Below are 13843 nucleotides of genomic sequence, written 5' to 3' on the forward strand. Positions count from 1 at the left end.
TGGGGGCTGGAGAGAGCCGGATCTGCTGGGATGTTTCTACATAAAGAAAAGATCCAGCCGACGAAAGGGAAGAGTGCTCTAATGGAAAGCACCTACATCTGTGTCTTAGTCCCTTCACGCTGCTATAACAAAATACCACAGACTGGGGGTCTTATAAACAGCAGATATTTATTTCTCACAGTTCTGGAGGCTGGAAGTCTGAGATCAGGGTGTCAGCATGGTCGAGTGAGGGTCCTCTTCCAGGTCGCAGACTTCTACTTGTATGCTCACATGGGAAGGGGGCCAGCAAGCACCCTGGGACCTCTTTTACAAGGACGTTAATCCCATTCACTTCCCAAATCACTTCCCAAAGGCACCACCTCCTAATACCATCACTTTGGGGCTTAGGATTTTAACATATAAATTTTGGAGGGACACATTCAGACCAGAGCAATGCATGAGATCTGTGTTAGATTGTGAAGGATACAAAGATAACTAAGACATGAGTCCTGTCTTCAGTAGCTCACCTTCCCAGCAGATAGTGACAAGTACTCTAATAATAGTATGGTAAGTCCCCTAAATAGGAACGAGTTCAGTTCCAAGAGCACGTTCATAAGTCCAATTTGTTCCTAAGTCCAACAAAGTTAGCCTAGGTACCCAACTAACACAATCGACTATATACCACTGCTTTTACATTTGCTTCCAGACATCCTGGGCTTGAAATAAAGATACTGTACTCCTGTACTTTATACAATACTGTACAGTAAAGTACACAAAAGCACAACCACTTGTAGAGGATGCACGCACGTTACAACGTATGCCAGACACGTGAACTAACTTACGTGATTGAACATGCGAACGCATGTTCGCATCTTTGAAAGTTCACAACATGAAGGTTCATATGTAGGGGACTTGCTGTATGTGGCTCCTTTGTTAGGGAGAAATGTATTCTGACTCTCACCAGAGCGGAGGAATATAGAGAAATGTTTCTTAGGGAATCTGAGCTGGGCTTTTTAGGACAGGTAGGAAGTCATAAGACAGACAGTGAGGAAAGGATCTTTTAGGAACTAGGAACAGTATAAACAAAGGCATAGATTGGAGTCTATTTAAGAAAAACACATTGGCCAAATGTGGCTTGAGGTTTAGGTTAAACTGTAAGACAGAGTTGGAACTAAAGCAAAAAAGTGAAAAAGAGCCACATTTTGGAGTGTTCTGAAAAGCAGGTAGAGAACTTTGGACAGTATCCCATATAGAATCAGATATTTGAAAACCAGAAGTTTAACTGTGGTCAGTGTTTTTATGCAATGAGATGAGATATTAATAAAGTTATTTTTTTAAAAAAGATTCACATAGTCTAATCTATGTTCTAGGAAGATGCCTTAACAGATTAGGCTGAAAATATTCTGCACTTTTGTCAACATTCCTTCAAAATGTCATAAAAGGTTTTGTAATATAACCCTGTAAAAGGTTAAATGAGTTTGCACAGACTGCAAACTGAAGATGCCTGTGCATAAATGCTGACTCAGGTATTTCAAGTGACAACCATTACGGTTAAGTGCTTGAGGCACTATTGTGGGAAGCAGGGAAATGGCTTCATGCAGCAGAAAGGCCAGCCAAGTCCCTGAAATCTCTCTCTCTCTGTTTCCTTTCTCATAGGAACAGCAATGGAAATCTTCAATGTACAGCAGCATTACTCCAATCTGCTTTACAAGCCCTCCAATTGAGAAGCCAATTGGCAAAGTAAGAATGAATTCATTTCTTGTTGAACAGTATGATTTGAGCCTGTTGGCTCTTCTTTCTGTTTGTTTTGAGCTACCTGGGTGACAAAATCAAATTGATCTCATAAAAGTGGCTGATAAAAATCCAAATTTTGACCTATTTGGTTTGCCCTAGTTGCATTTGCCCTAGGCAAAATGTTGAGCTGAGTGACATTGATCTGAGATTCCCTGGCCTCAGCTTCTGCCCCCACTTGCATTTTGATGATGTCCTCCCCAACTCCCTTCAGTGCCCTGCTTTCTCAGCTCTTTGACCACCTTCCCCGCCTATCAGAACTTACTAGAAAGAAAGAGGTGGCTTTTAGTCATTTACATTGTAGGAGAGGGAAAAATCCTTTTTCCTCTTCTCTTCTAGGCTTAGTACCTGGGGTGATGGAAATTAAACAAAACAAAACAAAAAAAAATGGGTAAACAGGAGGAAAGATTTATTATCATGAATAAAGAGGCCTTCATAGTAAAGAAGTGAAGACCCAAAGAAGCAATTGTATTTGGGGCTTATATACCATTTTAACAAAGAGTGATTAACTGTGGAGAAGTGACAAGAGAAAGGAAAAGGGGTTTGGGCTTCTCTGGGCCATAAATTGTGAGATGGTAAATATGTGGGGACAATTAATGGAAGATTAAGTGTTATTTCGTAAGGTTTGTTATGCAAACTCACGTTGGTACGTTTTCTATTGATAAGAATCATCTCCAGTGATCAAAAGTCATCTTCTTCCCGGTATGGGAAAGACACCTTTACAAATTTATGTTACCTTTACAAAGGGAAATTTATGTTCTACTTTTTTAGACAGAAAAGGAGAGGGCAGAGAGCTTTTCCTACATCTGCTCTTTCTCAATTGCCTTTGGCTCAAGATAATCCTTATGCCGAAGTGGCATATTTTGGGGTGCAAACTCTGATCCGCTTCAACGTCTTAGTGTGAAATCCAACCACCATACTACCTCTTTCAAACATATTTGTTATTTAAATTATGCTGTGGAATGAAAGACTTTGCCTCCAGAAGAGAAACTACAGGTATTTGCCTGAACTGCAACTGTTCTGAACCTGAAATCACACTCATCAGTCCCACTAGGGAGTGTGGAGCTGGATGATTAAGAGTGTGGGCTTAATGGCGTCCGGCTGCCTGGGTTCAAATCCTGGCTCCACCGTTCACTGGCTCTGTGACTGAGCAAATCACCTGTAAAGGGGGCTTCATAACAATAATACTGCCTCACGGGACTGTCATCAGAATTAAACAATTTAGGGCTTCCCTGGTGGCGCAGTGGTTAAGAATCCACCTGCCAATGCAGGGGACATGGGTTCGAGCCCTGGTCCAGGAAGATCCCACATGCCACGGAGCAACTAAGCCCGTGCGCCACAACTACTGAGCCTGCACTCTAGAGCCCACGTGCCACAACTACTGAAGCCCATGCGCCTAGAGCCCGTGGTCCGCAACAAGAGAAGCCACCGCAATGAGAAGCCTGCGCACCGCAATGAAGAGTAGCCCCCGCTCGCCGCAACTAGAGAAAGCCCGCAAGCAGCAACAAAGACCCAACTCAGCCAAAAATAAATAAATTAATTAATTAATTTTTTTAAAAAAAGAATTAAACAATTTAATATAAATTCACAAGAGCAAGGATTTTTTTAACCCATTTTATTCACTGTGTATCCAAATACTCAATGAATTATGCAAATGAGTGGAATGAATCAATAAATGAAATGCTATACGCATGGTAAACTTAGAGGAAACACGTGCTCAATTTGCTCATCCCAAGAAATGGGAGCTGGGGCGTGTTATATGTCAGTGTTACCGAGTCCAGGCTTGCTCTGCTCACCTCACAACAGGCCAATAAATCGGGAGACAAGGTGTTGAGTCAAGGAATACGACTTTATTCGGCAAGCCAGCAGACCCAGAAGATGGCAGACTAATGTCTCCAAAAAACCATCTTATCAGGGTTTGGATGCCAGTTTCTTTTATATAACAGAGAGGGGGGAGGAGATGAGGAGGTAAAGTAAAAAAAGGCCGTAAGTTTTGCAAATATCCCCTGGAATGGCCAGCCTCCGGGAGGGGATGTGTTAATTTCTTCTTTCTTGCAGCCATCCACAGGTGGACAGGGTCAGGATGCTTCCCTGAACAAAGGCACTTTGGTTTAACATTTAGGCAGAGGAACAGGGTTCCCCGAGGCAGGCCATTACATATGGACAGTATCCTTTCAGTGAACAAAAGCAGCGGAAAGAAAAGGTTAATGTAAAAGAAACAGATCCAACATGTAGTCAGATGTGGCTCTTCCCTGTTACATCAGGAAGGGAGGCAAAACTCTGGCGAGTTTGTCAAGGACACTTTCCAGGCACACCTTAACTGAAGGGCCAGTCTACCTGGGATAGCAGCCACCTTCCTATCCTTTGCTACAGTGGTGCGTCTCTGGACCACACACGCTCCAACAACTAGGATGAGACATAGCCACTGTCCAGACAAGTCAAACACAAACAAAAGTTCTTTCAATAGGGCTTTTCTCTCCAACTTATATATATATGTGGGCAGAACTGAAGCTTCTGTAGTTTTTAAAAGGAAATGAATCTATTTTCCCAGCAATTCCTGGTAATTTTGCCTTGGCGGCAAGTCCTGCCAAGACAGCTTTCTGCAGGGCGCAAGCTCCCAGTCGAACAGGAAGTCTCCTGCCCGCTGTCAGCCCGCTGAGGTTTTGCAGGCGTAGCAGGGGAGCAACCCAAGCTTCTAGGGACTGACTTTCTGTACTTCGGGTTCAGTAAGGTCTGCACTTCCCCTCTGCTGACTTCAGTTCCAAGTAAGAGGAGTATCCTTTGACCCAAAGATTAAAACAACAAACAAACAAAACACTCCCTGAACATCACAAAATGTGCTGGCAACAGCTCCATTTCACTGCCTTCCCCTGGCCTCGGTCCCCTCCAGCCCCGCCTCCTTTGACTTTTTATAGGTTCTAAACAGAACACCACTCTGTGGGGATGGAAAGAAGCTGTTTCAAAGACTGAGGTCAGAAGTCCATGAACACTGGAGGGGTCTTTTCTGACTAAATTTCACGTCAATCCAATAGATAGTCCTGAGTTTACTGGATGTTTTCCTAGACCTGATTAGAAACACTAACAGCAGTATAGAAATGGTAGAGAGTAACTTTGGGAAATGCTTGTCAGAAAGCAGAAGGAAATCAAGTGCAGTATGACCATTCTTGGTTCAGCGATATTTCACTGTGTGTTCCTCAGGTCTCCCTCCCCACCAGGGCGGAGTGAGCAGGTAGGTGTCTTTCTGCACAGTGACACTAGGACTGTCCTGGGGTGAGTGGGGCTGCTCCCAAAGGATACTCTTGCTCTCTTTTCTCCCCATAGCTCTGGCTTCTGGGCTTAACACACGTTCTGTAAAATACTCTAATGAATTCGTTTTGCAATCAGCTCTGTGATCCATCCACCCGGAGGGGAAAATGATGCCAAATATGTAAGAAAGTCAAGCTTTAATTATAGGGGTCAGTGGAAGCCAGCATTGTGGGTGGATAATTAAAACCTATGGTTAATCTGCCCAGAATCCAAACTCTCTTCCTCACTGCCAAGAAACTTTCTGTTGGGTAAAAAGCTGCAAGCTGGACCCAGAGGCAATGTCTGCCACCCACATTAGGGTGAACCAAGCTGAACCAAGGACCAGTGTTTCCTTCCTACGGGTGGTGGAGGGGAGGAAAGGTGTTGAGACAACACCAGTTGGAAAACAGAGGATTCCAATGTGAGCTCATAATAGAAAAAAGAATATTTCGGGGCCAACTCCAATCTTACCATTAAATGATAACTCTTTTCATTAGTGGTTATGATTAGAGGGTAGGAATAAAGGAGGGAAACTTCCTTCTTTTCAGGGGAGAAGCCTTGGAAATCACTCTGGGCAACAAGCAAGCCTGGGATGTGTGATTATCCACTCTCAGACATAGAAGAGTTTCCTGTTTTATTTTACATAATTGGAATCAGCGCCTTTTGAATGGAGCATACAAATTTATGTAAATAAGAATGCAAATGATAAAAATACGTGTCTTGGGATTTCCTGGGGATGACCTGGCAGCTTTTTCTTTCTTGACTTTGCAGCAGCTAAATATTGTTGTGAAAACTCAGGATGAACTTATTTCCCCAAATGCCACAATGTTATAAGTAGAGGACTTTCTTTGTAATTTGTAAGAGATACTCTGGAGAATGAATTAAGACAGACTACTTTAATGTATTTGACAGTAAACATATTCCCCCCAAGAGGTTGCACAGGCTAACAGTAAATGCAAAAGGGATTGGAGAATTTCAATAAATTAATGGCAGATTCAAAGTGGACTATTGAAAGGGAATTAGAGACTAATGATGGAAACAAAAGCAGGGATTTAGGGAGATAGGTAACATTGGAAGATGACATAAAATTCAACTTCCAGGCTCTCCCACAAAATTCTCACTGGTGCTACTGACAAGACAGGAGAGTGGGCTGAGAGAAGTATTAGTTCAACTCAGCAAAGCATTGCGCAGCTCATGCCAAGTCAAAACGACCCAATAAAGTGCCTTGACCTCTGAAAGCTGCATAGAAGGGAGCTGTTTTGAATTAAGAGCTGCCCATGACCATGGCTGTGCCAGCCTACCTTTCTCAGTAGAATTTAAGTGACAGGTAAACTTGTCCTCGGTCTAAAGAAATGTAACTTTAATGCATTATTTGATTTTACCAGAAGGAAATGGAGGGAGATAAACAGCTTTGCAGGATAGCAGTGTTATTACATGGAAGGGTGGCTAAGAAAGTTATCGAGGCTCCCTGGGCCTTCTGTATTTCTGGGTGAGTGAAGGGGAAACTGGAGGAGCTAGATGGAAGTAACTGGATAAACAACAGATAAAAAGAAAGGAACTGGTGAACTCAGAATCAACAAAATATAGAGCTGCTTTATTTCAAAATTGGGAGGCATCTATGGGAAGAAAACAGAGGTGTCCCTTTTTGCAGATTGATCTTTAGCTTCTTTTAGCACTGGAGAATTTTTCTTACCAAAGGAAAATTTAGCTTAGCCAACAAGGGCCATTTTAAGAATAGTCTTCTAAGTCATGGCCCGTTGAGAATCACTGAACGTTACCTCATTATATCATGGCTGGGTCTGAATAGACAGCACCAATTCTATGAGAAGTAGCTTGGGACTTAATATTTAGGGCCCTAAGTGACCCAGGAAGATGGAAAAGCCAACCCACAAGCTACTCTGTGGCCTATTGCTGCTTCCAAAAACAATACCAGAAGTCAGGAATAGAATAATCAGAAGATAATAATGATTTTGAGCTCAGGAAGCCACTATAATTGCTACAGTTGTAGATAAACATAATTTTTTGAGGGTAAGTGCCCCTGATTTTACTGGATCTCTTTCTTTCTACATTTAGCTTCTGGTCACTGAGGCAAAATACATTAAGCCAAATATTTTTCTTCTAGGCCTTCTTGTGACAAGGTGAAAGAAACTTTCAAGTTAAGGCGTCAATTTTCTTCTTCCTCTAAGATTGTGGAGGATTTAGTTGGGCATACGTCCACCCAGCTAAAGAGCACATTTTTCAGCCTCCCTTGCAGTTAGATGTGGCCATATGATGAGAATGTGGCCAGTGGGATATGAATGGAGGTGATGTATACAATTTCTCAGTCATGCCCTTCATAAGAAAGGCAGACCCCATTTGCTGGCTGGAATACAAATATGGTAGGAGAAGCTGAAATAGCCACCTTAGACCAAGAGAGGATGGCAGAGAAACAACATAGAACCATTGCCTGCTGTTTTCCGACTACTATTGCCTGAGACAGAAATCAACCTCCACCTTGTCTACACCACTACTAGTTTGGCCATTGGTACAGTAGCTGCAGTGGTATCCTAGCACACAATTAAAGCAGGGGAGAAAGTGGACTGCATGCCCTATAAGAAGTCACTTAGGATCCAGTGAAAGTAGAAGGCAGAGCCCGGTGCAGTAAATATCAGTTAAAGGGATGAAAATGCTGAGTTGCTGACACCTGTCTTCCAAATCAAGCCTGGATGAGGAAGAAGAGATAAGGAGGCTAGCTTCTGGTTCTGAGGATAAGGTGATAAACAGAACTCTGCTCAGCAGAGAGCCCCATCTTTGAGCTCTAACATAGTAAACCTAGATATCTATCATATCCTGAATTTTGGAGAAGCTCTCCTTAGAACTGAGGGAAACAAATTTCTACTGAAAATACTCAAATTCAAGCGCTGTAGTGGAACCCGTTATCTGGTCAAATAACATTTCTATTGATACTTATTGTATGTAGGAGCTGTCATTAGTTTGGAAATATGTATAAATATCTTCATATATTTGGCGTAATATTCTATTCTTTCATCATCTGGAGCAGGTATGGATTCCCCGGGGCTCTAGGGAATCATCTTGGGTTTCAGCTTTTGCTGTAACTCAAGTTACACAGGATTTTATGGGACAAGTGCATTGTTATCTCATACCTCATTCTAGATCAACTCTCCTTTTATTAACATTAAATAGCACATTGTTTTGGCTTAGTAAATTAACCACCCTCTAAAACATCAACATCATTAGGACTCTTACTGCTACCCCGCATTAGAGTCCGTGTCATTTTTCCCCATCATCTCTTCCCCCAAAATGCCTGACACAATGACATTCACACAGTAGGCAGGTAGTATTTGTCCTCTGATGGTTACATGAATATGGAATTTTAGTTTGTTATCCAGCTATCTTCATCTTCTTATCCTTGTTCACAATGGTTGTTGAATAGCATTCTATGTGAGTGGGCTACTATATCTACAGAAGACAAGAAAAAATTTTAATCAATACCATTAGCACTGTCCTATAAGTATCAAGTAACTAGAGGTGAAAATATATTTCCCCTAAATTTAGATTCCTGGATTCTCACTACCACTCAAGCAAAACCTAGGCTGAAATTTACTACATTAGGTCCATTGGTAAGAGTTCAACTGGGTAAGAAATGCAGCCTGACTCACAAGGACAAGAAGTCTGTCCATCCTAACATTCCTAACAGGCAAGATGACTCTATAAACAGACTTTGTAAGCTCCAAAGAGTTGGAATAAGGTTGAACAAATATGATTAAACCAATGGCAGTTCAATTTATGTCCTCCTGTAAGCACAGAAACATATTCAATTCCAGGTCCCAAAGCCTGCAGGAAATAAGTGAAACAATATCTATAGAATATATTTTATTAGGCTTATAAAATTCATTAATTCAGAAACAGGTAGATGCTTATACACTATAAAAATGGGAAATAGCAAACTTAAAAATCATTCTTGTTCTCTGATCTTGCTTTACAGCTTATCTCTAACGGCTGAAATGTATGATACAATATGTATGACCCAACTGCAAAGTACTTGATGTTTAAATTTAAATGTGAGATAAATGTCTTGTTAACAGCACATACATACACACGTAATCACCAGACCCTTAATATTGGGGACCGCGCCATTATCAAAGGTCTCAGAGTCTTATTTTTATTATATGGAACTATTGTTTATTCTTTCCTTGTCTCAATGTGCTGACACTTCCCCATTAACGCTGCCTTGATTTCTCTCTCAGAACCTGGTTGCAAAATACCATGTGGAACTTTTGATGGAAAAATGCTAAGTAAAACTACTGCCTGTTCTGTTTTTGACTAAAAAAGAAACTTTAATTTGTCCCACCTGGAAACAGGGGGAAAAAATGACCTGGGATTGGCATAGTATGCGTGTACTCTATTCACATAGATCAGAAAAACATAACATCACTATATTCTGAGACATAGCACTACAGAATTATCAGCAGAATTTATGTAGCTTTGCTACCTTCTCAGTACTCAGGGTACCCTTGAGAAAGCCAAAGGAAGCTCCTCTTGGAAATATTGCATTCTAAGCATTCTATGCCAGCTGCTTATTCCCATTAAGAAATAAACAGACATTGAATGTCTTCCAAGTGTGAGGCCGTGTGCTATAAACAGTAATTCAGGGCAATTTGGTATAAACAATAACAGCAATAATCATTATTATAATAGCTTCCATTGTTTGAGAACTCTGTGCCCAACACTACCCTGAGTTCTTAATATCCAGTCTCTCATTAAATCCTTTTACAAATGAAGCCTGGAAAGGGTAAAGAACTTATTCAAGGTCACAGACTGGCAAATGGTACAGTTGGCATCCAAAACCGGGCATGCTTGACTTAAGAACCTATGCCTTAACCACCTGCTGGAGAGATTTTTTTAAAAATTTATTTGGACAATCTCTTTTTTATTCCTAGTTGAAATATAATCAAAGTTTCCTGAGAGGATGCAGAAGGATGCCAAAAAAAGTATCACCCGGCTTATATTATGGGTCACTCTCGCTACGGTTAACCAACCTTAGATTTTCAGTTTCCAAAAGGCCCATTATAAATAGCAACCCTGCACAAGTGGGAAATAATGTGTGAGCATGCAGCGTTAGGTTGCCCCTGTAAAGGCAGTTGCTTTACAAAGGACTTTAAAGGGGGTATGAACTGCAAAGATAACACCATGAGGTTACTCAGCTCAAAATAGTATTCCTCAGAAGCCATTCCATATATTTGGGTGTCCCAGTTTATCTCCTCTGGAAGAAGGAGGCTTGGTACTCACCTAATCCAAGAGGCAATGCATTTAATTTTAAGAACTTTAACACTCTCAGTGAAAAGGGTCAAAGTGGTATTATTAAAGTACAATGTAACAAAAGAATCACCATAGGGACAAGGGTAGAGCTGAAATCTCCACTTGCCACTAATGCCTTTTTCAGGTAGGCAGTTTGGATGCCTGGTAAAATAAAGGCATCTGTTCTCTTTAGTGAACAGAGAGCAGATTCCATAAAAGTTTATGGTCTGAAAAGTAGGGAGGTAATTAGTGGTGGGATGAACTCCCCAGTTGTGTCTATGTTTTTAAAGGTCATTTCCTGGGTTTTATGAGAGATGGGGAATTACATTTGGGCCCCCATAGAACTTTGCTTTTACTGCTATGAACGTTTTTTTCAGCTTACCTTACTTTAGGGTTGGCTGATTGCGTGTCTGCCTTTTTGCAGGGGCTTGTAATCTCCTTGTGAGGGGGCAGAATTGTGCCTTATTCATTATTTATGTCCCCAGAGCACCAAGCGTAACTCTTTCCATATCTTAGCTGGTTATTGAGGAGGGGGAAGTGGTAGAAAAAGAAAGGGAAAGAAATTCTCATTTTGTTTATCTGAGATCGCTGTTTTCAAATTACCTGGGTTCAGGCTGCTTTTCATTAAATGCCTTCTGAAACCTCTCTAACCAACAGCTTAGTGAAAAAATTCAAATTTACCTTAAAAGACATTTACTAACAGAATAACTCTTAAAAGGCTCTATTCATTTGCAAAAGGCAGAAACTGCAATTTTTACACTAAGGACTTTCAAAGAGAAATCAGATATAAGAGACATGTTGAGATTAAAACAAAATAGAAAAAGAGAGAGAGTGAGAAAGAGAAAATGTTCTCATGCTTTGTGGCATGGAAGTTGTTTCCTTCCTTCGCTGCACCAGTGAAAGTGATCTTGCCAAGGTCAACAGGAAAATCCTAACTGCTAAACCCAGAGTACACTTCAATTCTTCTCGAACTTGACTCAGTTGACCTCTTCTCGAAAGTTGTTCCTCTCTTGAGGGATTTTATGAGAGTTGACTGTTCTAATTCTCATCTGACCTTCTCAGTCTCTTTTGCTATTTCATCTTCCCTCACTAATACCTCCAATTCTGTGTTCCCCAGTGTTCCATTCCTGGTGCACTTAAAAAAAGAAAATCAACTCTCTCTCCTTGAGCAATATTCTTTATTTTCTTGTTTCATTTGCTCAACACGATTGAAACTAAACTAGTGAGCGCCTCTTTCTGGTCTTCTGATTCCCCTGCTCTACAGATGTTCTGTTCCTCTCTCAGTGAATGCTCCTACCTTCTACCCAGCAATTCAAGCCAGGTTCTCGGGTATCATCCGTAATTCTTCCCCCCTACCTCATCCTTTCAGTGGGCCATCCAATTGGGACGGTTCTAAAGCCTTAATATCTCACCCTCTCCTTCCCCATTGTGATTGCTGTAATTAAGGCTTTCCTCATCTCTCATCTGGTTCTAAAGGAACCCTCTAACTGGTTTCCCTACCTTCACTTTCATCCTCTTCTTTCAGTACCTCATCAATATCACTACAGAGTTAACCTTTCAAATTGCAAATATGATCAAGTTACTTACTTGACTAAAAGGTGGAATGGCTTTCCACTGACTACTGAGCTAGTCTGCATCTCTCTGAATGGTCGGGGGAGGCATGTGTGAAATACTCCCCCTCCTCTCGCCTCAGCTCGCATTGCTCATTTCCCCCAAATCCTACACGACACTCTATTTCACGACTCTGCCATTGTGCATGCTGTTCCTTCTACTTGGTCCTGCCTAATCCCCTCCTCTTTTTGAAAATCTGTCTTAACAGTTTACTTCTACTTCTCTTTTGTCCCTCCTACAACCTCTATTCTGAGTTAAACTGCACTTTATATGTTTCCTATTACAGCACTGCTCTCACTTTGTTGAAATTGCTTGCACCTCTGCCTCCTCTTGGTAATGGAGCATGTTTCTTATCTTGTATTCTTCCGGGTGTGGCACAATGCGTGCACACGCCAGGACTGGACGGCCCAGAAATCTTGTTGGTGCCTGTGAATACCTTGTCCATTTCACCGCAAACCCAGAATTCAGAGCTCATTCAAACCCACAATTTAGAACTCTTCTCCCCACTTACACATTTTAAGATTTTCTTGGCTAGTGTACCTGACTCTAAACTTTCATTAATGAGGAAAGGATACACTACTCACAGGTGATTAATGCCGATTCCTATGCTGAAGCTCATCATAATAAAGGGGAGATTTTTATCACTTGGAAACCATGAACACAGCACCCTGGCCTATGTGAATTCCTTCCTCTCAACTGGTAGCAGTGAGATAACTGAGGAGATAGACATATGACCTTGTTCAGGTAAATCAACCAGATCTATTTTATTAAATAGAATTGCAGTGGGAGTTAGAAGTGCCCGCAGTGCCTTTAGTAGGCAAGAGTGATCATGGTCAGTGTTTCCAGATGCTGTCTGTACAATGGGAAGGAAAAATGGTTACTGGCTCCAGCTTGGACTTTGGATGGCAGGTCAGTTACCAAAGAAAGTTCAGCCTTTTGTACCTTGAAAATATCTGACCAGTTTAAAATTACGCATTCTGATAGGGAAATGCCAAGTGTGAAAAGATGAGAGCTTTGAATATACCAATTTAAATGTCCCACAATGGAGAGTTTGTAGCACTAAAATTTGTACTCTTTAGTTTTAGTCAATATGGCAATCATAAAAATAAAATTTAGTGGTATGCTTCTTTTAGAGGAGAAGAGATGAAAAAAAAATCAAGAATTCTCACACAACTTCATTTTAGCATGGAACGATTCTTACTATGAGAAAAATATACACTTATATAATCAAAAATGTTTATTAAATATAGTGCTAAGTATTCTGGGAGATACTAAAGAAGTTATCCTGTCTTAAGGGTTATAGAATGACTTATTCAGCACTGGAAGCTAATTTAAATGTCCTCTAGCTCAACTTCTCATCTAATGCTTAAATCTATCCTACAAATACCTGCCAAATCTCCTCTGAATATCTCCATTTAGAGGGAGCTTTCCACCTCCTGAGGCAGTTCATGTCATATTTAAATAGCTCTTATTATTAATGATAATAAATAAAATTTATTGAGTGCTTACTATATGCCAGACACTGAGCTAAGCATTTTGTATTCAGAAATCCTATTTAATCTTTATCACAACTTTATGAAATGGTACTGTTATTATTTCCATTTTACAGGTGATGGGGAAACTGGGCAACTGCCCAGCATCACACAGCTGGCAAGTGGAAGACCCAGCTTTGACTGTGTAGTTTGCATTCTTAAACAGTATACACATGCAGCCTCTCTAACTCAACTTCTTCCCTATGATGCCCTGAAATCTGCCTTCTTATACCTTCTATTCATAGGTCCTAATTTTTAATGAGATAACACTAAACATCTCCAGTCTTGTTCCACATGTTAGCTCTTCAAATAGTTGAAGGCAGTTATCTTATACACTCTACCCCTTC

At 40.9% G+C, this 13843-nt stretch overlaps 1 protein-coding gene across 1 annotated transcript in view; it reads left to right on the forward strand.

The window, feature by feature from the left end:
• RASGEF1B (RasGEF domain family member 1B) overlaps window positions 1-13843 on the forward strand; it is a gene marked incomplete at its 5' end in the record, with an annotated part of 555712 nt that overhangs the window by 410742 nt on the left and 131127 nt on the right. Inside the window, one exon of the mRNA XM_082463803.1 lies at window positions 1636-1719. Within this exon, the coding sequence (XP_082319929.1) occupies window positions 1636-1719 (84 nt within the window). The remainder of the gene's footprint in view (window positions 1-1635; window positions 1720-13843) is intronic.

The sequence above is a fragment of the Balaenoptera physalus genome, assembly GCF_965194825.1.
Source record: "Balaenoptera physalus genome assembly, chromosome: 5".
Taxonomy (NCBI): domain Eukaryota; kingdom Metazoa; phylum Chordata; class Mammalia; order Artiodactyla; family Balaenopteridae; genus Balaenoptera; species Balaenoptera physalus.